General features: G+C 40.7%; 3 protein-coding genes across 8 annotated transcripts in view; 1 reads left to right on the forward strand and 2 right to left on the reverse strand.

The window, feature by feature from the left end:
• Nucleotides 1–376, reverse strand: part of FAIM (Fas apoptotic inhibitory molecule) — a 12,804-nt gene extending 12,428 nt beyond the window's left edge. Inside the window, exon 1 of one of the 2 annotated variants that reach the window (XM_081188918.1) lies at nucleotides 138–376. The gene's annotated coding sequence lies outside the window, so the exon portion shown is untranslated. Of the gene's footprint in view, nucleotides 1–10; nucleotides 94–137 lie in introns of those variants that run through there. The other variant, XM_081188920.1, reaches the window with a different exon arrangement.
• CEP70 (centrosomal protein 70) overlaps nucleotides 1–19,468 on the forward strand; it is a 21,244-nt gene extending 1,776 nt beyond the window's left edge. The window contains exons 1-19 of one of the 5 annotated variants that reach the window (XM_081188665.1): nucleotides 414–1,727; nucleotides 3,142–3,204; nucleotides 3,946–4,047; nucleotides 5,137–5,236; nucleotides 6,810–6,933; nucleotides 7,841–8,021; nucleotides 8,256–8,467; nucleotides 10,139–10,198; nucleotides 10,431–10,533; nucleotides 11,543–11,631; nucleotides 12,147–12,218; nucleotides 12,955–13,054; nucleotides 13,489–13,662; nucleotides 14,647–14,793; nucleotides 15,337–15,505; nucleotides 16,724–16,838; nucleotides 18,379–18,458; nucleotides 18,920–18,952; nucleotides 19,320–19,468. In XM_081188665.1, the coding sequence (XP_081044791.1) occupies nucleotides 3,196–3,204; nucleotides 3,946–4,047; nucleotides 5,137–5,236; nucleotides 6,810–6,933; nucleotides 7,841–8,021; nucleotides 8,256–8,467; nucleotides 10,139–10,198; nucleotides 10,431–10,533; nucleotides 11,543–11,631; nucleotides 12,147–12,218; nucleotides 12,955–13,054; nucleotides 13,489–13,662; nucleotides 14,647–14,793; nucleotides 15,337–15,505; nucleotides 16,724–16,838; nucleotides 18,379–18,458; nucleotides 18,920–18,951 (1,869 nt within the window). In that variant the 5' untranslated portion in view covers nucleotides 414–1,727; nucleotides 3,142–3,195 and the 3' untranslated portion in view covers nucleotide 18,952; nucleotides 19,320–19,468. Of the gene's footprint in view, nucleotides 1–413; nucleotides 1,728–3,141; nucleotides 3,205–3,945; nucleotides 4,048–5,136; nucleotides 5,237–6,809; nucleotides 6,934–7,840; nucleotides 8,022–8,255; nucleotides 8,468–10,138; nucleotides 10,199–10,430; nucleotides 10,534–11,542; nucleotides 11,632–12,146; nucleotides 12,219–12,954; nucleotides 13,055–13,488; nucleotides 13,663–14,646; nucleotides 14,794–15,336; nucleotides 15,506–16,723; nucleotides 16,839–18,378; nucleotides 18,459–18,919; nucleotides 18,953–19,319 lie in introns of those variants that run through there. The other 4 variants (XM_081188662.1, XM_081188666.1, XM_081188664.1 and 1 more) reach the window with 4 other exon arrangements.
• A 61-nt stretch (nucleotides 19,469–19,529) lies between these two features.
• The window catches only part of ESYT3 (extended synaptotagmin 3), a 44,767-nt gene continuing 42,815 nt past the window's right edge, over nucleotides 19,530–21,481 (reverse strand). The window contains exons 21-24 of the mRNA XM_081188457.1: nucleotides 21,055–21,160; nucleotides 20,623–20,672; nucleotides 19,794–20,344; nucleotides 19,530–19,752 (exon numbers count right to left, since the gene is read on the reverse strand). Coding sequence (XP_081044583.1) covers nucleotides 20,296–20,344; nucleotides 20,623–20,672; nucleotides 21,055–21,160 — 205 coding nt within the window. The 3' untranslated portion in view covers nucleotides 19,530–19,752; nucleotides 19,794–20,295. The remainder of the gene's footprint in view (nucleotides 19,753–19,793; nucleotides 20,345–20,622; nucleotides 20,673–21,054; nucleotides 21,161–21,481) is intronic.

Genomic DNA, 21,481 nt, shown 5'->3' on the forward strand with positions numbered 1-21,481 from the left:
CCTCAGATACCTGCGCGGCTCTCCCAGACCGTTACTCCGCTCGCAACGGACTCTCCCTCCCAAAATGGCGGCCGAGCCTGGAGAACGAGAGGGAGAGGCCGCCCAGCGCCTCTTCCTTTCTCCACCCGGCGGCTCACCTGCTTTGCTCCGTCCCGCCTGTCCGTCAGCGGGCTGCTTCTTTCATCTCTCACACACACCCCGCCCGCCCTGCCTCCGTGGAGCAGCTTCCCTTCTCGCGAGCGAGGCCTCCCTCTTCAGCGCCACCTCTGGAGGCGCCTCGGCTGCTCGCTCCCCAGTTCCTACTCTTCTCCTCAGGCACCCCAAAGCAACGCGGGCTGACTGTTCCCCGCCGTGCCACGCTTAAATTTCTTAAAAGATGCTGCTTCGTCGTTCTTCCTTCAGCGACCCTTCACCTTTTCTTCCATCATTACTTTTTCTTACTCTTTTCCCATGAAGCAGCTGCAAGGCGGATAGGGCTTGTTCCTAAATCAGGATTTATAGCCCCCCTGGAGAAGGAAAAAACAGTAACAACCCAGTTCGGATTTATTTCCGAGGAACAGGCGTAGGAGGTTTTTCTTCCGCGCTGCCTGAGTTTTGCAGTACTTTTTTCTCTCTCGGATTGCTGGAAAGAGATCGTGTCGAATAGTCTAGAAATGTAATGTAATTCTTTCTAGGCAAGCAAGAGTATGTTATCCTTCTATGTTTGCTTATAGCAAAGAAATACAGGATGGCGGCTACTATTGTATATTCTCATCTGGGAGAGTTTGCTACGCGCCCTAGCCATAGGTGTGGAAAATTCAAAGAGTCTTAAAAACCCAATCTTGTACACATTTTACTCAGAAGTAAATAAACCCCACTGCTTCCAATGGGATTTAATTCCCAGATAAGTGTTCATAATGACTACAGTCTTACGGTTCAGATTAATGTGGGAGCCTTTAAGGAGCAGCAAAATCGAAACGATGCTGATCGGTGTCTTTTCTCCTGTTAATCACCGAGCGCACCCATCGACGGAGCCCCAATAACATTGGAAGGGAACTAGCTTCCCGGGGGCTCATGACAGAATTCCCCACAGGTGCCCTTTTGTCCTCCACAATCTCCTTTGGTACTCGTATGAGAGGGGAAATGCAACAGGTGCAGCTTTCACAGCATCGTGGAGTTGGAGGGAACCTCGATGGCCTCGATCTTACTGCAGCCCTTTTGTCTGATTTGGTGCAAGAGCACCCACGACAGATGGGTGCCCAGAAGACATAGGATAGCGAGGGAAAGCTTCACCTGTTGAATAAGATTCACGGGGTGGGGGGCAGCTGCTAAAGGCGCAGGAGCGCCACCAGCAAAATGGGCCATCTTGCTGTCACAGAGAGAGAGAGCGCCTAGAAAACGTGAGGTATTTGTCTCCAGTATAAAGCGCAGCATCTTTTTCCTGCGGCCGCCAAGTAAAGAGGAGCGAGAGAGCCAAGCTCAGAGAGTAAAACCTGCGTGGGATTGAGGAGCGCGATGACAGCTCCTCTTTAGAAATGGTTCCCTCCCAGTCTCTAGATGGAGCCGAAAGGCGCCCATATTTGGAAGGGGAGGAGACTGAAGCCCAACCCTGGGGGCGGCCTTGCTGCGAGGATTTCCTCCAACCCGCAGCTGAAGCTGCAAAGCCCGCCTATAACGGCTGGCAGAGGCGCAGCCCCGGGCTGCTGCAGAAAAGAAGAGGCTGGAGCTTGTTGAATCGTCCGCGCCAGGTAATGGGCTTTTGAGTTCTCGATGTGAGCAAGTGAAAGTGAGGACACGCATCAAAGTAAGGCGCAAGGGCCCAAAGGGACCTAAAGGTGTTGGTGGAGGGAGAATGAGGCGGCGGCGGCGGGTGGGGAGCCTGTGGGGAGATATTATTGCTTTTACATGTGCTGGTGCTTTTCATATTTAGGCCTCTTTGCACAGACAGCGTTTACTAGAAGTATAGTAAGGGCTTTAATTTATATTCTGGTTTGCCACATGAGCTGCAACCTCAGGAGATAAAAACATATAAAACAAACACGCCTCTGCAGCATAAACTTGCTCATCGATTCTCAGCTTCTGCCCCAAGAATATTCAAACCCACTTAAACTCTAGCGTGTGCCGGTAAAAGGCAACACTTTGTTATCTGCAGCAGGTTTTTTTAGTAACTTGAAACCTTGCATGTGCTTTCACTAGCAGAAATGCCCTTCAGGCCAGGGAATACATATAACCATCAGCTCCTTATAGTTGGCATGACTGTTACTCTATATAAATATTTGTTTTAGTGTTTTAAAATTGTAAAGCACCTTGGCAGAAAGATAGTATATAAAGCCATCCAATAAGAAAACCAGGCAAAACCCACCCACTCTACAAAGCCAACCTCCACAAAAAGGCAACCCCGCCCCCAAACAGGCAAAGGCACTTTACCATCCCCAGAAGCACTCTTCACAAACCCAGACAGGCAAAAGCAACTCATCTGTCCCAAAAATCCACACACACAAAAGGCAAAGTTACCCAAAAACCCACAGATGACAAGCAAACTCACACATACCCCAAACAGTAATACAGCCCCCCAAGAAACAGGAAAAAATCATCCTCAAAGGAAAAAACCACATACCCCAAAACATGGAACGTCCCCTATAATAGGCAAAGCACAAGCTTCCTTTTGCACAACCTGTGTAGACATCTCAGTCACACATGCACATATAAAGCAAGCAGGCACCAACCCAACTGGCAAAAAGATCACTTTCCCCTTTTCTGAACAGTAGAATTACCACTGTTTCTAATCACCCGCAACTATTATGCTGCTATTCAGATGTGCAATGAGCCCTGTTTTGCTCTTGCTTATGATTTTTTGAAGAATGTGCAGGAGTCTTAAATTGGAAGGTGGGTGCTTTCAGGTTGTTTCTGTGTTGTACTTTGAATGCAACAGTAATAAGTTTGAACTAAAGGGGTTTTTATTCAGTGATAATGTGGACTTCTCTGTGAAGGACCTCTATGCTAAAGGATAATCAACAATCTCTTTGCAGACTTCAGCCATCTGAAATGGAAAACAGAAGGGGAAATAAGAACTTATCATAATATTGCCACATGTAAAATTTGTTCATATCAAATTTTCCTCCGATGTGTTTCGCCATATTTTTCTCCTAAATGTATTTTCAGATTACAGAAGAGATTGGAATATTGACTGAAACTAAGGCTCCAAAATAATTTACTATGGCAGAGGTATTTGAACTTTAGATAATTCATAACTGTACATTTTAAACATATGTAGAATTGGTAAGAAATAGTACAATAACCTTTAGTATATTACCGTATGCGTATAATGTATTCTTTAAAATGTTTGAAGTGTTGAGGGAAGAAGCCATTTCTCCCCACACGTTATAATAAATTGCATGACAAGATGTTATTTAGTCTACTGTCTGTACTCACTTTCTCAGGAGTAAGTCCCATTGAATTCAGTTGGGCTTACTTCTGAGCAGACATGTTTGCACATTGTTCTGCTAGGCCATAGTTTAACCTTACATGAAGAAAGTTAGGTGAATCCTATTTACAATTGCAATCCTACTCTTAGTAACTGGGGAGTAAGCCCTTTGAGTTCAACATGACTACCAAATGATGTTCTGTATTGCTCTAAAACTGGATTCTATGTATGCAAATGCTATCTAACTGTTTATTAATCTGTGCTCAGTTTGTTTCCTTTTCTTTGTAAAGCAGAAAAATAACCAGATTAAAGCTGTACAAAAATATGTGTTTTTCAGATGAAGTCTGCATATTTTTAAAAAATGATAGCATTTTTTAAAAAATGAAATCCAAAGGAATCTTAAAAGATTATGCTATCAGAATTCCACATAAGACTTGGATCTCTTGTTTCTCCTTCTAAGCTTCTATACAGTAGTATGCATCTACTAGATAAACGTAGCATTTTGGTGTGTTTTTAACGCATTCCTTTTGTTTGGTTTTCAGAACTCTCAAAGTTGTAGCTTGCCAACAGAGGCAGCATCAGGTTCCATGATGATACATTCCTGCCCAGAAAGAATGTCTAATGATAGTCGGAGAATGGATGAGGTAAGAAGTTAGAAAGTTATACTTTATCAAAGTGTAGAACATTTTGCAATTGACTGGGCTCTTGTAGAATGTCTTAAAACAGATGATGACTGTTGAACATGTGTGAAACAGGGAGCTGCTTGAGGGGAATATTGAGGGTGTGTTTTCTCTCTCTCTCTTTCTTTGTCTTTCCAGTTGCTTGATTTGTCTTTTCTTTTTTTAATTGTGCATATGGAATTATTAATGGGTCAGAGTGGTTGAATATATAAAGAAGGCTCATAACAAGATCTGAAGCCTTTAATTATAAATAAAATTTATAAATAAAATTTATTATTATTATTATTATTATTATTATAATTGGGATGAACCTTTATGGAAGATGGGAGCTTAGGGAAATTAAGTGGGGCTAAAAACACACTTAATATGAATGTTTTGAAATTAATAAAATATAAATTCAGGTAGGTAGCCGTGTTGGTCTGACACAGTTGAAATAAAGCTTGCACACAAAAGTTTATACCCAGAACAAACTTAGTTGGTCTCTAAGGTGCTACTGGACGTTATATATATATATATATATATATATATATATATATATATATATGCTTTCGTAGATTTTCACGGGTACAGGAATGCAGGTTTTGTTGTCTTCGGGTGTCTTCCCGTGTAAGAGTTGGGGTGTCTAGGCGACACCCTCGTCGAAACGTCGCCTAGACACCCCAACTCTTACACGGGAAGACACCCGAAGACAACAAAACCTGCATATATATATATATATATATATAATTTCTATACAGTTTACTTTTACCCCATTTTTACAGTAAAGCAAGAAGTGTTTTTATGATATTGCTCAGTGAAGGAATTTCTTATCACAATTTGAGGAGGTGCTCTCAGTTATGACCAAATTGGATGCCATTGAAACTCATAAAATGTTGTGATGTGGGGTTCATACATTGTGGCACATTTGCTGCCTTAAGTATTTTGGCAGTGGTGTTTGGAAGTTGATGTTGAGTGAATAATTAGGAGAGAAGCAAATTAGAGAACAAGCAAGAAAAAGATCTATACTCTAGCATGAAGAAACTCACAATATTTTCCATTTTGTCTGACTTTGAGCAGGAGCAAGAAGAATGGGGAAAATTAAACAAGTTATTAAGGCAACATGGCTTAAAACCTGTGTACCTTGATAAACCTGGAACTGGCAGAAACATAGCAGGTAAAACATCTGTTTTAGAAAAGAAACTGTAAATCAGCCTTCAGTTGAATTTTTCACTTTTCTAATTGCTTTAAGATGTGAATTTTCAAGTGTCCACAGTGTCATTCATATTATATGGCTGCAAGGGAAGTGTGCATGATCAGCTATGTTACTACAGCTATGTTACTTGGTTTAATCTACATACAAAATGTAGAAAATTAGTATTGTCAGGGGTTTAGGTGCAGAGGCACGGGCAAGGGAGGAAACAGAGAGCGAAGGGGAGGAGACAGAGGAAAGGATGAGTGATGACGACGACCCGAGATCTCCCAGTCTTTCCAGTGAATCAGAGGATTCACAGAAAGGAGCACCAGTGGCCAGGGCAAGGGGGGAGTCTAGGGAGGCACCCCAGGAAGATAGAGCCAGAGGAGACTCAGGGGGGAGCAGCTGGAGATCGGGACCAGCGTCACCGCCAGGAAGCAGGGAAGAGGAAAGGAGCCAGGAGGGAAGCGCTGGCAGCTCACCACAGGAGGGAGGGCAGGAGTCAGGAGTGGCCACACCTCCATCGGGGAGCGAGGAAACGGTTAAGAGGAAAGTGGAAGGTTGGGCGCGCGCGCCAAGTTCAAATGCAGAGGAAGGCGGCGCAGTGAGCAGCCCCGAAAGGGAACCGGGTCCTAAAGCCCGGCGCAAGGAGGCAGAAGGGTCCGGGTCAGCGTCAGAAGAATCCCGGAAGGAAGAAGCCCCGGGGGGTAGAGGGACCCAGAGGAGGACAGTCAGGAGGAAAAGGTGGAGCAAGGCTAGGATATTAAGTTGGTGCGCACGGGGCGGAGACTCAGACGGAGCCTCGCCGATCTAGCTAGTAGACGTAGAGTTGCAGACAGCAGCGTGAGAATGGAAACTGTAATTCAATAAAGACTTTTACTTAATGACCGCTGGCTAGCGTGATCCTCTGTGAGCTAGGATCTTGAAGCAGCTCTGACAAGTATGAACAAGGCAAATGTTTTTTTGAGGATGCCTCCACCTGGCTCAAGCACTACGAAGTGTCAAAAGCAAACACACTGCTTTCTTGTTTGAGCCATCTGGAGATGTTAACCTACACTTACTGTTTTCCTACAGGCACCTCTGCCACAATGTGCCTTCTTCATTCCAGTGGCCTGTTTTGAGACATTTGTTATAAAATGTGGTATTTCTTAATGAGCTTCTCAAGGACTGCCTTATTCATATGAACCTACCCAGACCCTGAGATCATCTTTTGAGGCTGTTCTTCGTGTGCTTCCTCCAAAGGGTGGCAACATGAGAACAGGCCTTCTCTGCAGTGGCTCCCCATTTGTGGAACGCTCTCCCCAGGGAGGTTCACCTGGGACCTTCATTATACACTTTAAGGCACCAGGCAAAAATATTCCTCTGCTGTGGGGTGTGTGTGTGTTATTGGATTGTTCTTGTTTTTATTTTGATTATGTATTCTGTGTTTTTATATCGTGATTTTATCCTGTGAACCGCCCTGAGACCTGCGGGTATAAGGTGTTATACAAATTTAAGAAATAAATTAATAATAATAATAGTGACTTTTTAAAATTTAAAAAAAAAACCTTTGCAGATAGGATTGTTATGGACAGACAGACTTCGCAAGCAATACGATATGCATTGAGATCATTAATGGAAGAAACAGAGCGTCAACGTAAAATAGTTCGTGGCTTGATAGAAGAAAATCGCCAAATTAGGTAATAACGTTTCTTAGAATTCTTCTGCGGCATCTAACAGCCTCGATGCAGAGAGTTCTGAACCAGCCTAGAGGCTGGAAGGGAACCATCTTCACCTCTGTTCTTTGCTAATCAGAGTTCTTCACTGCCATGTTTTTCTTTACAGTGGTAGAATTGTTGCAGGGGAGACTGGCAGGCTGCTCTTGTAAGCAGAATGTCATACTAGATCAGCCTTCTCCAACATGATGCTGCAGAGGCTGCTGTACAACAACTCCCATCATCCCTTACCCTTGGCTGTTCTGGCTGGTGCTCATGGGAGCTGTAATCTTAAGAGATCTGGAGGGCACAAAGTTGGGGAAAACCTTAACTAAATGCCCTGATCAGCAGTTTTTCCTTACTTCTGCTACATTGACTTGTCAATTTTTCTGCTTCCTGGCTTTCACAAAGTCTTGCTCACAACTGCTCTGTTTGACTTGTTTTCTGGCTTAAAAGTTCTGACCTGCCCGTTACGGTGTTTTGGAAGCTGCTCCATGCATTCTTCTCATTCCTGCACAGGAATGCCAGGTATTGGGGGTTACATGATAGGTCAGGATTTGTCCCTGTGCCCATTCTCCAATGTGAAGAGGTATGCCTTGTTCTTCAAAGAGTGAGGAAAGAACATGTGGCTTGTTTTTCATCAAGTCCAGTCTCCCAAACTGATGCTTCACTTTGGCTCATGTACTTACAGCATGTGAAAAGCAACAAGAAAATGGAAAATCCTTCGGGAGAACTTGTTTATATTGTCTTTTAAATGCAGATTCTTTAATTCAGATTAAATACTTTAATCTGGAAAACTTTAATTCAGATTAAATTCACTGTGGTTTAGTGACTTGTAGTTTTCACAGAAGGAATTTCTTTATTTTCTATTTTTATTTTTTTTTAAAAAAAGAGATGAACTACGTTTAGAGCGAAGTCGGGCTTCTCGGCAGGAACAACGAGCCAATGAGCTAGACATCATTGTGGAAAATGTCAAACAGAAAATCTGTCAGCTGGAAGATAAGTCTATAGCTCATGCTTGTGAGCAGCAGAACCAAGTCAAGGAGCTTCAGAAAGATCAGCAAGCTTCACAGGTACTTAATTAGTAGAGATGTGGAATTCATAAGTTTATAATGTCAGGGGATTACTGATCACAGAATTGATACCATTGTACAGTATGTCATGGCAGAATGTTTTGACCTTATAGGTGATGCACTTTTAAAGTGTACTTGCAAGAAAAAGAATAAAACGAGTTACCTCTTTTAAGAAAGTGGGAGACTTCTTTTAGAAAGGACAGAGCAAATGAATTCTGGCCTACCATTTCTTAGGACTGTTCTGCCTTCTGTGATTCCCTTGTGTTCTGCTTGCAGGCAAAGAATCAGCAACAGATTGACAAGCTCCGAGAGCAAGAAGAGACTATTGCCCGTTTGGAAAAAGAGCTTAAAAAGATGGACATGGAGGAGGAGGAGCGTTTGGCTACACAGAAAAAAATATTCCGGCAGTTCTGCAAACAAGCTCCAAGAACTCATTTGGATCAGCAGTAAGTAATTCTGGATAATTCGTGAGAGTTTTGTGCAAATCTTAACATTTGCAAGTTAAGTATTTCTCACTGTAATCTGAAGCATGAGCTTACTTGGGAGTTGCATAGGATTTCTGGCCATTCTTGGTAAGAACTTGGGTCCAAGTACTTTACCTGTACTTTGCAGGTACTTGGGACCAAGTACTTTACCTCTAGTGGCATTGTTGCTGCCACCTCTGTGGATGTTGTGTTGCCTTGGGTGAATAAGGAGAGGCAGGACAATCTTGGTGGTGTCATTTAAAATCTTGTGTATTTTTATAGTCTATGAGTAGTATTCAGCTATTTTTTACTTAGAGTAAACTCACTGAAATTAATAGACTTAGCTTAGTTACGTTCATTGCTTTACCCTGTCTACTCTGAGTAAAAATTAGTTGACTACCACCCTATATATTTAATAAATATACCCCCAAATTTTAATATTCAGGCTGCACACGTACCATACTTTTAAAGAATATAAGTTCTCCCAAATCATCCTGGGAGCTTTAGTTTATCTCTCACAGAGCTACAGTTCCCAGCACCCTTAACAGATTATAGTTCCCAGGCTTCTTTGAGGGAAGGCGTGTGTTTTAAACGTATGGTGTCTATGCAGCCTATTACTCCAAAGAAGGTCCATAGGAAAAAAATCAGAACTACCACAGGGTGGCAGCAAAAGGAAGAAAATGTCTAATAATCTCTGGCCTTATAACAAAGCTAGTTCCAAGCAGCAATACATTGACTTGTTATGTACTGTTAAGTCTGATTTTTTTACAAAATTAGCTCACCTCGTAGATCATTGTATGACAAATACTGTAAATTCCTGAAGAGTACAAAGCATTCTGTAAAATCTGCAGTGGTGATGCTTTTTTGAGAAAAAAACCCTCTACTACCCAAACTTGATGGAGATCTGATTTTGTGTGTTTCTTCCACTTATTTTTAGTAAACAAAACTAACATTACATGTTATGTAAGTATCTGAAAAGCTTTTCTAACTTGTCATAAATAGCTAGAACTGAAATGTTTTTCTTGCTGGGGCAGGGGAATATTCAACAAAGATATCTTAGTTTGGTTTAAGTGTTTATATTAAAATACAATCACAAGTACACACTGTGATAAATTTCTGAAGAGAGTTGTTGGAAGAGATGGAAAGAGTCTGAGACATTACTGTCGCCTGTTTTTTCTGTTCTAAGTGTCTTCTGTTTTTTGCCTACATCCTTTCAGGAAGTGTGGGGGCTGGTGGCCTCCTTCAGGGTCTGGGCCTTCCTCCCCCTCATCCATCTTGCTACTGTCTTGAACTCAGGTCCCAGAGCTTCTGAAAAAGGATTGATTGCTAGGAGGGAAAATGAGTTACATATGCTTGCACTGCATAGGAATAGTTACTTGAAGACAAAAGTTAATTACAAGTTGATTTTAGATTTTCCCATAGTAGATCCATTCCAGTTGCCCAATTGTATTCATTACGGTACTAATTGCTTGTATGTATTTTATTTTATAAAGAATTGTTCTTCTGAAGAATACATAGTAGTGGAATATATTTTGGAACATTTCGTATGATATAGCTTCATTGTCATCATTATTGCTATAATAATAATATTTTGTTTATATACTAAAATTGGATTGCCACTCTTATGGTGTGTTTTCCCTTGTTTCTTTCTAGGATTTGTTCTTTAATTGACCATTATGAGTCTCAGATCAAGCAAGTGAGAAAAGAATTAAGGTAAGAAGAGAAGTCATGTTAGGAGGGATTTCATAATACGATAAAAAAGATGAATAGGAAAAGTCGTCGATACAAAATGAGTGATTCGGTGGTGATGTATCGATGGCTGAATAGATCAGCTATTCAGGTTAGTCTTGCGGAATAGGTCTCACCAATCAAATGATTTCTAGTTTTGTAATTTTAGTATTTTTCACTGTAGTGGAACACATTTTAACTTGGATTTCCTTCCTAGGAGATATAACAGAGAGCCTGATCATACACAAGGAGAAGGGAAAAAGGAGGAAGAATTCTTGAAGGACATAGATGCCACTCCAAATTACAGAGCCCTACTCATGGTAAGGCACAAGCAGGTACCCATGGATGTAGAAACTGTCCAACCTCTAGGGAGGAAGTTAAAAGGTGTCCACTTCAGGTTTATGCTGAAGACAAGATGCATGAGTGGCAGTCTTCCAATGACCTCCCCTCCCAGTAGCTGTTCCCAAGCTGTTTTCTACCTTGGAACAAATATTTCTTGGATGTCTGTCGCTCTCCCCCGGATGACTGCCAGATGGAGTGCTTCTGCAATGGTGCAGCAGGGTTGCACTTGGTGGCTGCATAGTATATAGCAGCCGATCGCTGGGGAATTTTGACAAAGGCTCCTATGCACATAGAGTTCCTCTGTGCAAGGGACAATCCTGCCCCCGCCCCCGATGTGGAGGAGCTGTTGTGTGTATGCCCCTTCTTGCGCTTATCAAACGTGTGTCCAGCAAGGCCACCAGGTTTCTTGGTGGGAGGGGTGATAGCCCATGCAGTCTTGTATAAAAGTTCCCATTGTTCTCTTCTAAATCTACCCCATCCTCCAAAAAACCTGCCAAAGTTAATCCCTGGTTTGATTAAAAGAAAACTCAGCAGTTTGCATCGTCACTTCTGTTTGATTCTCAGCATATTGTGTGGAGATGGGCACCCTTCAGTCATCTGGTTACTGTTTGCACAGCATGGAACAGCCTCCAACCCAATGACTGACTGGCTGTTTAATTTTAAATATGATATGTAATATTTGGCTTTTATCACCTGGTTTTATAATTTGAGATATTGTGAAAATGGTCATATACTTAAATTTGAATAGCTGGAATTTTAAACTTAAGAGTTCCTGATTCAAACCACAGTTCACCTGTAAGCTCCCTGGCTGACTATTTGAGGAAGTCAGTATTTCTCAACATTTTGTTGGTAAAGCTCCTTAGTATATAGCAATAGTACAGTATACTAGTGACTTATTTAGCCCACTTGTTGTGAAGACAATTGAGATAGGTTAGTGACATTATGAATGCTTATATGACAACATATTTATTATAAAAATCTTTGAAGTCTTTCCAGACTCAGATAATCGAAACAAAAGCCAGAAATGAACAGCTGTTACGTGAAAATACAAATCTCAGGAAAGAGATGGAAATCAGGTAAATAGTGTGAATGTTTTATAGGCTGTTAGGAAAGCATAGCTGCTTCACAATGTAATTATTTCTTTAATAGTAAAAGTGATCTATAGCATTCTATTCAGAATAAATATCTTCTTGATGCAGCTTCAAATTAACTATAAAAACAACAACAAAACATTGAAGCCACAATAGCCACCATATGAAAAGTAATTGGGATTCTTCCCATTAGGTGGTTGCTGGCAGATGGCCCTGTGGGAGGTGAGAGAACTCTAGCTAGAGCTGGCTTTGAAGTTGTCTTTACCTGCCTGCCTCTCTCTGCTGGATTCCTTCCCACTGGGCAGCTGTTGCCCTATGAGGGAGGTGAAAATCCATCTGAAGCAGCAAGCAATCTTCCACAAATCTGGAAAAATCCAAAATATGCAACTGTCTCCATAGATACTACTTAGTGGTTGATGAGGGAGGGTGGCATGCTCTTCTGCTCACTTTAAAAATTATGATTCTCTAGAAATGCACTGGATATTTGTTTTTCCTTTTAGACCAACTGTGCAAGAGTTAAAATTTTACAAACACCAAGTGAAGAAGCTGGAGAAGGCACTGAAGAATATCAAGTAACTAATTTCCATTAAGCATTAACAATAGACCTCTGTTTTGAAGATGGAGAAAGCAGGGGCCTTTTAGAAATAACCTTCTTCTGAAGGCAGGCAGACTTAAAAGAAAGCCAAAGAACAGAGGCACACAAGCTTTCACTGTTGTTCTAAAGATGGGCTGGTGGAAAGCAAAAGCCCTGTTGTGAACAACAGGAGCAAAAGCATGTCTCAGTACTATCCCTGGAGATTGTGGATGTGCTTGTAGACTCAATCACATGTGTGAAGTGATGGGGAAAGAATCTGAAGTTGGTGAGAACTGCAGGTTTCCCCAACAACCACTTATGCCAGTCTTCTACAGTCAGACCTCGGCTCCCAAATGCCTCCGTTTTGGAACATTTCGGCTCCTGAACGCCAAAAACCTAGAAGTAAATGCTCCAGTTTTCTAACGTTTTTCAGAAGCTGAACATCCAACGTGGCTTCCGCTTAAGTGCAGGAGGCTCTTGCAGCCAATCGGAAGCCGCGCTCGGTTGTCGAACATTTCAGAAGTGTTCCGCTTCTACACTTTTTGTGGTTGGGACAGTAATTTGTATGAAGCATTAAAACTGGGTTGAATTGTACATTTCAAACTAATTTAAATACATCTATTTCATTTTGTGTGCTGAATATTGCTGAAGCAAAAGAGATTATAGAAGCATTTTTTGAAATATTTCCCCCCTTTTTGCTACAGTTCCTTTTTTCTTTTTTACCTGCAATATAGATCCCATGAGATTGATGAAGAAGAAAGCATGAAAGAAAACAGAGAATGTAAAAGTACTACAGGAGGGGTACTGCAGGAAACCTGCAGGAAATACTTGCAGGTAGGTGGGGTGCGGTTGCAGGAGCTATTAAAAATGCACTCATTTCCAAAATAAGGGTGTTTTTCCACCCTTATTACATGAATGAGTTGTGGAGTGCCTCAAGCTCACATTCATACCACCTCTCCCCTTTTGTGTCTCTGAGAAGATTTGAAGCTTTTGCTTTCAATTTTGAACTTGCTGCAGTTTTCCTTGACATTTGAACTTGGGAAACTTCAGTTTCATTTAACTGTAGCTAGAACAAACTCGGGTCAGACTTTGGATTTCAGTTCTTGGTTTGTCCACTCACTGGATATTTTAAAATACCCCCAGTCTCCTGTGAAAGCCAAGTCTTCTATTGTATTTTTAATGTTAATTAGAGTGTGTATTTAGCACTGCAATAGTATCTGTCATAATTTCTGCTGTGTGTTTTTTCTGACAAATATTTAACATTAAAGGTGTTGTCCAGCATTGACGCTATCATAAGAAGCCCAAGAAGAGCTCCGTTGGTCACGCATTTGCAGCGGAAAGGGTTGCCGCAAAGCTGCCCCAAAGGGGATGAGCAGGAATGTGGATTTGAGCACCTTCCTCTTACAGTTGAGATGTGGGCTGACCAGCTAATGGCCCTAAAGGTACGGATGGTCTTTGATTTCAATCTTTCTTTCTCTAGCTAGCTAGTTCTTCAGATGTGTGCCTTGTGTGTTTTCCAGAGATGATAGTCTTCAACTTAATTTCAAACTAATTATCCTGATAAGCTGCCGCCTTCTTCTGAGAGGAGCAAAAGAGAGGAATGTCAGCCTTTTCATTTTTAACAAAATGTCATTGAAGATTTGTGTGTTGTTTAATATATTATTTGCTCCTTTTAAAATTCACAGTACAAACACAGTGAGCTCTGACTATTAAATAGAAATTGCACATGCTCATATTCTGGCCATTCGAGTTACTCCTGATAGTTTTCCTGATAGTTAAAATCCTTCTAGCTGCCATTTCTCCTTTGGGAAGAACATACTAACAGCTCTCTGTTTTCAACTACAGGATAAATGGCTTTGGAGGAAATTTTAATTAGAGAAATGGTACTTTGGGGAGGTCAGATATCTCCCCGTACTCCCCCAGCCCAGTAGTCCTAATCTGATCTCCATCTGCTCAAGCAGCTGCTTTTTTACTTTTAGAACAAAAAAAATTGTGATTCTGATTTGGATGTCTCACACAAAACACAAGGATCACTTTCAGACAGGCAGAGCAATCTGAACCTCCCTTATGCTGGACTGGGTGGGGACTGGATTAAGTAGAGGGGTTGCTCTACCCAGCTGCCCTGGCAAATATCACCAGTGCCAACTTCCACTTGCTGGTGGGTTCCCTGCTGGCAAGATCCAGCAAAAAGCCCCAAAACACAGTGCTCTGGTAGTGGGGCTACGCCAGCCCTGAATCGGCTGGATCCCAGGCAGTTCACCCAATGGTGTCAGGTCTGGTCATCTTGTCCCCCACCTTCTGAACTTCAGGGCAGGAACTCCACAAAGCTTCACAAGCGAGAGAGGGGAGTGTGGATTGTGCACAAAATATGTTAAGTAAAGCAGGAACTGTGATGGCTTCTAATAATAATTTCTTGCTCTTTCAAGACTTTGCATAGGTCCCTGAAAAAATTGTTTCTACAACTAGTGCCTTGGTGTATGGTCACAGTGCAGGATAACAGTGAATATATTAGAGTTGAAGACCTTCAGCTCATGGTAGATGAAATCTCCGAAGAAGTAGTAAATAAAGAAAAGGTAATTTTGTTCCAGAGTTATGTCTTTTCAAAGTTCTAGTATGAAATTCATTTATTTGCATGTGCTAGTATCGAGCCCTGTATTTATTTTATTTTACAATTATTAATATGCCGCCTTTCGTTGTGAAGGATAGCAAGGCATTTTCAGAATAAAAGCAAGAAAATAGAAACCACAACTTCCAGAGTTCTGGAAAGATGGTACTATTAAAAAAAAAATCTGGTACAAATATTCAGATAAGATATAGGACACACTTCCATTAATGCAGTAGAAAATTAGGGTCCTCATTGAATTTTGCTTCAAAGAATCACTTTGGCTGTGTTAGGTTTTTTTTAATTACCTCAGTCCTGATTCTGCTTATACTTATAAAAACCAACCAATTAATTCCTTTAAAGTCTTATAAATCTCCTTGCACTAGTGTAACTGTTTAGTTAGATAAGGCTTCTATGTTTTGAGGAAGACATCTTCAATGTTTCTGTATGCATCCTCAGCCAAGATTTAAAACTACTTCATCCTCCGCCCCCCTTTTTGTCTTGCATCCTACAGAGAAGTTGTGTGCCTTCACAAGAAGCTTTGTATGCAATGGTGTCTCACTTTCAAAAGCTCTTTGATGTGAAATCTATTAATGGAATTTATCCTCGCATGAATGAAGTTTATACAAAACTTGGCGAAATGATCAATGCTATGAGAAACCTCTGTGATCTTTTAGAACTAGGTATGGATAATCTTTCCCTTCCTCCGATGTGCATCCCTCAGCTTGGGATGCAATAATAAAAAATAATAAATGCAGGGTGTCATAATAATTGCTAAAACGTAATTTCAAATAAATACGATTTAGAATCCCAGATTTTCTGGTTTTTGTTTTGGGTAGTGGTGGGAAATGATTTTCATGATTTGGGTAGTGGTGGGAAATGATTTTCATTTGCAAAAGACCATTGAAAGTCAGCCTCATACTTATTAGACCTGCTTTAGTTTTTTAAAAACTCCCTAACTTAACATATTTCTCATAATGTAGTCATAATGATTATGTAAAAATATTGCTTCCACCCTCCCAGTTACAAGGTATTCCATGCTGTTTTGCAAAGCAGAAGTACCATAGCCTATACTTGATATGATGTTATATTTTAATTTATGGTTTTCTCTTTTTAAAAAGTGCATTTGTGATTAGAACTGATGCACTAGGTGCCTTGGTGATTGCCAAATAGAACACACTTCATTTTGCTTACTTCAAAAAATCCTTAAATACCACTATAATTATAATCAACTTTTTTGTTATAATGTATTCTCTTAATTTCACTATGTCTCTAGCTCTTAAACAATGTGTCTTTTTATCTTAAAGACAATTTGCTCTTGTTTGCTTGGGACATCTACCTTGATACAGTGGTACCTCGCAAGACGAATGCCTCGCAAGACGAAAAACGCGCAAGATGAAAGAGTTTTCCGTTTTTTGAGTCATTCTGCAAGATGAATTTCCCTATGGGCTTGCTTCGCAAGACGAAACGTCTTGCGAGTTTGTTTCCTTTTTCTTAAAGCCGCTAAGCCATTAATAGCCGCTAATAGCCTCTAAGCCGCTAATAGCCGTGCTTCGCAAGACGAAAAAACCGCAAGACGAAGAGACTTGCAGAACAGATTAATTTCGTCTTGCGAGGCACCACTGTATGTATCATTGATCGTCAGGATCAAGAAGAGTATTGTCTGGCTTCTGTGTGGGTGTCTGTTGTACTTTCCCAGATCTGCTCTTTGTGTTCAGTATCTCCCAAAGCTTGGTCCTGTCCCCCAGTATCCTTATCGTAATTGCTTTTTAAAACAATCTGTATACAGAATGGAACCTCGAGGATCATTCCACATTTAGTGTGGGTGTTTGTGTTGGCAGTCACTTCCAGTGAGATTGCTCCTTGGTTTGTGTGTCTTGAAATGGATGTTTTCTTCCCAGATACTTCTGCCCCACCCAGTGTCCTGGTCAACAGGGTTGGAAAGCTATGCAGTCTGCTTAATGAGAATGTGTCCCAGCAGGTAGAGCAGTTGCTGGGCACCCCTGACATCCAAAGGTATGCAAGCCCTTGATAAATCATAGTAGTAACTCTTGAATGATACATTTAGATCCATATTGCTGTGGTCATTCTCAGTACTTCATTCAATAGATCGGCCCTCAAAACCCATAACTTCCTTTTGAACCCTCTGGAATAACCCCTCAGGCTTAGTGCTTTGGAAGACTATGTGCATGTAACTAAAAGGACACTTTATTCTGTTTGCTTCTACCTCTGCTTTCCTTGTGTCAGTTTCTGGATTGTGAGCCCAGCAGGGCAAAACCTTGTCCTGGTAAGGCACCATTTATCTGGATGGTGGTACCAAATAGTTGGCTATCCTAAGAAAGTATTTTATTGGTCATCTCCATGCAGCTATGGTGCAAACCATTCTGTGTGGAATCAGGCTATGACAAGTCTTCCGCTGCTGTCTCAAGTGACCTTTGTCGATCTGGTGCTCCATGTTGGATGGGGCTGATGGACGTTTTAGTCTACTGTACCATGCTGGCAAAGGCTGCTGTAGAAGATCCTCACAGCCTTTTTACACAAGCCCTGCTCTTGCAGTTAAATAGCCAGTGGCAATTGAAGTACATATATATTGACATCATAGAAGTAGTTATGGAACATTCCATAATGGGACCTCATTTTAATTTAATCCTAGGACTAAGAATCAAGTTTTCTTTGGGGGGGCACTGTGACCCTCTCAATAGAATAGCTGCAATGATATATGATCTCATACTCCATTGATGAGTGATATTATTTCTGCTACCTTTTGATTTGTAATCTGAAGTTAATACTGCTTCCCCAGCCCATTGTGACTTGGCTTCTGCATGAGATCAGACTTAAGTTTTAATAAACTATGGACTGCACAACTTTGTTGGTCACTTGGAGTATCCGTGACACACTTCTTTTGTGGAAATTCCTTAAACTATAGCCTTTCCCTGCTGTTGTGGCAAAGCAGAGGTGAGGAAACTTTAGGGGAGAAGCTGCATCATGCCAGTTGAAAGCTGTTGGAGTGCAGTGCCATAGTTGGTGAGGCCAGACAGAGGGCCCCTGCCCCATGGAAACAGACATCCTATTATTGCTGACTACCCTATTTAAAAAGGAGAGAGAAGCAGTGCACAGCTTTGGTATTGTTTGTTTTCTTAGAGGCTAGATAAGTGTTCTCATGTTTCAGCAGTACTGCAAGGCAGCAGTTAAGCACCTACACTCCTAGCTGCTAAAGATGCAAGTAGCATAGCTCTGCCAATTTACACTATTCGAATTGCTGGCTACATGTAGCCATATACCCCATAGAGTAATTGCAAGGGAAGAGAATCATATTTGGGCCCAGTTTCAAGGTAAAACACATCCATAAGCAGAGATGTAGCCTGAAGTAATAGTGTGAGTATTGTGTTAGAAACAGGTGACTATAGATGTATCTTATCAAGGAGAATTCTTATAAGGAGAATTTTGAAACTTGGAATATGAAGAGCTGGGAGGAAGGAAGCACAGATTTCAATGGGTTAGTTTCTGAAATGAAAACTGCAGGGAAATGAATGTGGCACAATTGATTTTTTTTCAGCATTGTCGACGAGTTAAAAGAACATGATAACTTTTTCCAAGCATTTAAAGGTCTTATTGAAGACTTGCTTCATATTCTAGGTAAGTGATTTCTGCAACTTGCATCTTCCTGGTTCCCCAGAATCAGAACAGACGTAGGCAGGCATTCTGTTATTTATTATCTATACTAATAGGAAGTGCTTGATGGAATGTTTCTCAGCTGTGTTTTCTGGTTCCTCAATCGCTACTGTCCCCTAACTTTTCTAGTTTTAGGCATGTGTACAGGTATTCCTATACCTGCAAATGTACATTTCACTCCACCCCCCCCACCTAAAGCATACAGCAGCATGCTTACTAGCTCCTTAGTTGTCATATTTCCCAGTATGCAAAATTTAGGACTTTGCCTTTTGAGAGGGAGCCAAAATCATTTCCCATTTGGGTTTTCCCATTTTTAATCCTAAAGTCTTACACAAGACCTCAGTATTTATTTTTTTAAAAACACCCAAGCCCCATTTATGTAGTGCTATTATAGTCTATTGTATCCCCCCCTTTATTTTTACTAGAATGGAGATCTCCACATCCTCTTTTGAAATAGATAGGAAACATTTGAGTGGCTGAAAACAAAATGGCTAGGTAGTAGTTATTTGGCTGAGGTGCGAACAGAAGTAGGGGCAAGGCAATAGATCACTCACCAAAGCACAAGAAGTGACAAACCACCCACTGAAAAAATGCTGCAAGGAACATCCATGTCATCAGTAGCTGGGTATATACAACAATTTTATACTTAAATTTTATATTAGGTGGGCTGGGGAAGCAGGCTGGCATTTTGACGCTACAGTAAGCTCCTGTACAGCCTGCCCTTTCTGAGGAGACACAACCAGAGTTTATTGCTTTGCACAAAGTTATTGTCATCTAGATTTGCACTGTAATAAGTACTGCATATAACAATCACTTTTCTCATTTCAGAGGTCAGAAATCTGACAGATATAGTACCTGCTGTGCAGAAGCTGAAATGGAAAGCCTGATGATTATGTAAGCCATGTCTCAACTTAATACTTACCTACCTCTGTATGTGTGTATAGCTGTTGAATAAAAGGTTTTAACTATTGAAATTTTGATATTTACACATAATGGTCCAAGGGATTTCTCTCTCTCCAAAAAGTCACAATACCACAGCGTTTAAGTTTCTTTATTAAAATCAGTTTTGCACTCAGTTTAATTTCAGAAAACGCATGCATCTTTGGCATAATAAATATAATTTAGATTGTAGGGGTTCAGAATGCACTTTGGTTGTGAACCAGAAGACTGTAGCTGCAAAAGAGTTTTCCAGTCATCCCTGCACTGGCTAAAAAAAAAGCTGGCACAGAAGTAAGAGTCATCACACACTTACCCCCTGCTGCCCCCATCTCAGGAAGAGGGTGGAGGGCAAATAGTGACATATTCTTATCAAAGGTGGAGGGCAAATAGTGACATATTCTTATCAAAACAGTATATAATCAGTGTGAAAGATTTATATAGCCCTCTGTTATTACGGAAGGTTCCTGAGATCTCTGCTTCTCAATCAAATATACTCAGAGGTGGTGGTCTTGAAGTACCACCTGTTTCATTCAGCAGTTGCCTCTCTGCTAGAGCTCCAGGTGAGGTGTGCTAGCACTGTACTGCACTACAACCTGGAAGCATTTCCTAGACTGAAGACCCAATGCATGCCACAGGCGTGCATAGGAATGTTCATTTTAATTGTGTATTATTGCCAGCAGTACTGCCATCGCAAGTGACCACAGAACTATTGCCAAAACAGTGCATCTTGAATAAATATTTTATGGAAGTGTATTAAACAATGTGATGAAGATAAATAAAAAATTACAAAGCTATTTTGTAATTAAAAAGTTCAAAATATACATATGTACACTTGCTTCAGCTATTCATCAGGCAACAAGTATCAACTTTGGGGCTGCTGTCCAGGCTGTCCATTTCTTGTCAGCTGATACCTACAGAAGAATGAACAGAATTGCATTACAAAAATTGCTGGACAGACACTCCCCCCCGCCGCCGCCACTTTTTGAAGCTGGTTTTTCTAGTAAGGTTAGACTAGAGGTGATCCCTCTTAGGAAAAAGTTTTGTTCTAAAAACAACAGCAATCCATAACAATTGTAGGAACTGTTCAGGCATTGAAACTACCACATATATTAGGGCATCAAAAGGTTATAACTAAAACCTATATAACTTTTTTTTTTAATGTTCTTATAAGCTGTAAATGTAAACATACCATTGGGAGAAGCCCCTGACTAAGTCTTCCTTTGACAAGTCAATCAGCACCTTCAAAACAAACAAATTAAAAATTAAGAGATATTTCAAATAACTTTCTTGAATATTTTCATTAACTGTCTGAATTACAGATAAATGGTTCAAAAATAAGTAGAGATGATTACCAGGCATAGAACCTGCAAGCAAGTTTTTATTGAGTTATAACCATCCTTGGAATGCAGAGAGGATGTTGTGACAGCACCAGAATTTTGAATATAGCAGCAAATGCTTGATTAGTTGGGTACAGGAGATTTCTCTCCTAAGAACGCAGTAGAAGATGTGAGAAAGGGGGTATCATGGCACAACTGGAAGTATATTTAATCTTTCTGCCATGCAATCAATTTCACCAGCTTATTTGCCCTCGTGGTCTTAACTTTTGAAAGCAGTGCCATACCTTTCCAAGCTCCTTCCTTTCATGTGAAATAAATCGCCGTCTGTTTTTCACTGCAATGTCTAAGGCTCGTTTCTTGATGTCTTCCAGAGTGTCAAAAAATTCAAACCTAGAAGTAGAGACAGGAAATGTGTATATGCTGAATAGGCACTGGACACAATATGACAAAGAGCTTAAAGCTTTGCAAATTAATTGAAAACATTGCTTCTGATAAGCGAGACATTCTTAGCCTCCAAATGTTTGCATCATTGAGATTAGATGAATGAATGAGACAGTTTGACCACACAATCAAGTGGTATATAAATTTTACGAAAAACTAAATAACTACTTCCCTCACTGGTCTTTTGCACAGTGGGAAGCATGATTTTTTAAAATGTTAATGATTTTTAAAAATAGATAACAATTACAAAAGCATTATGTTTTCTGAAGC

This window comes from Podarcis bocagei (assembly GCF_964188305.1).
Source record: "Podarcis bocagei genome assembly, chromosome: 1".
Classification (NCBI taxonomy): Eukaryota; Metazoa; Chordata; class Lepidosauria; order Squamata; family Lacertidae; genus Podarcis; species Podarcis bocagei.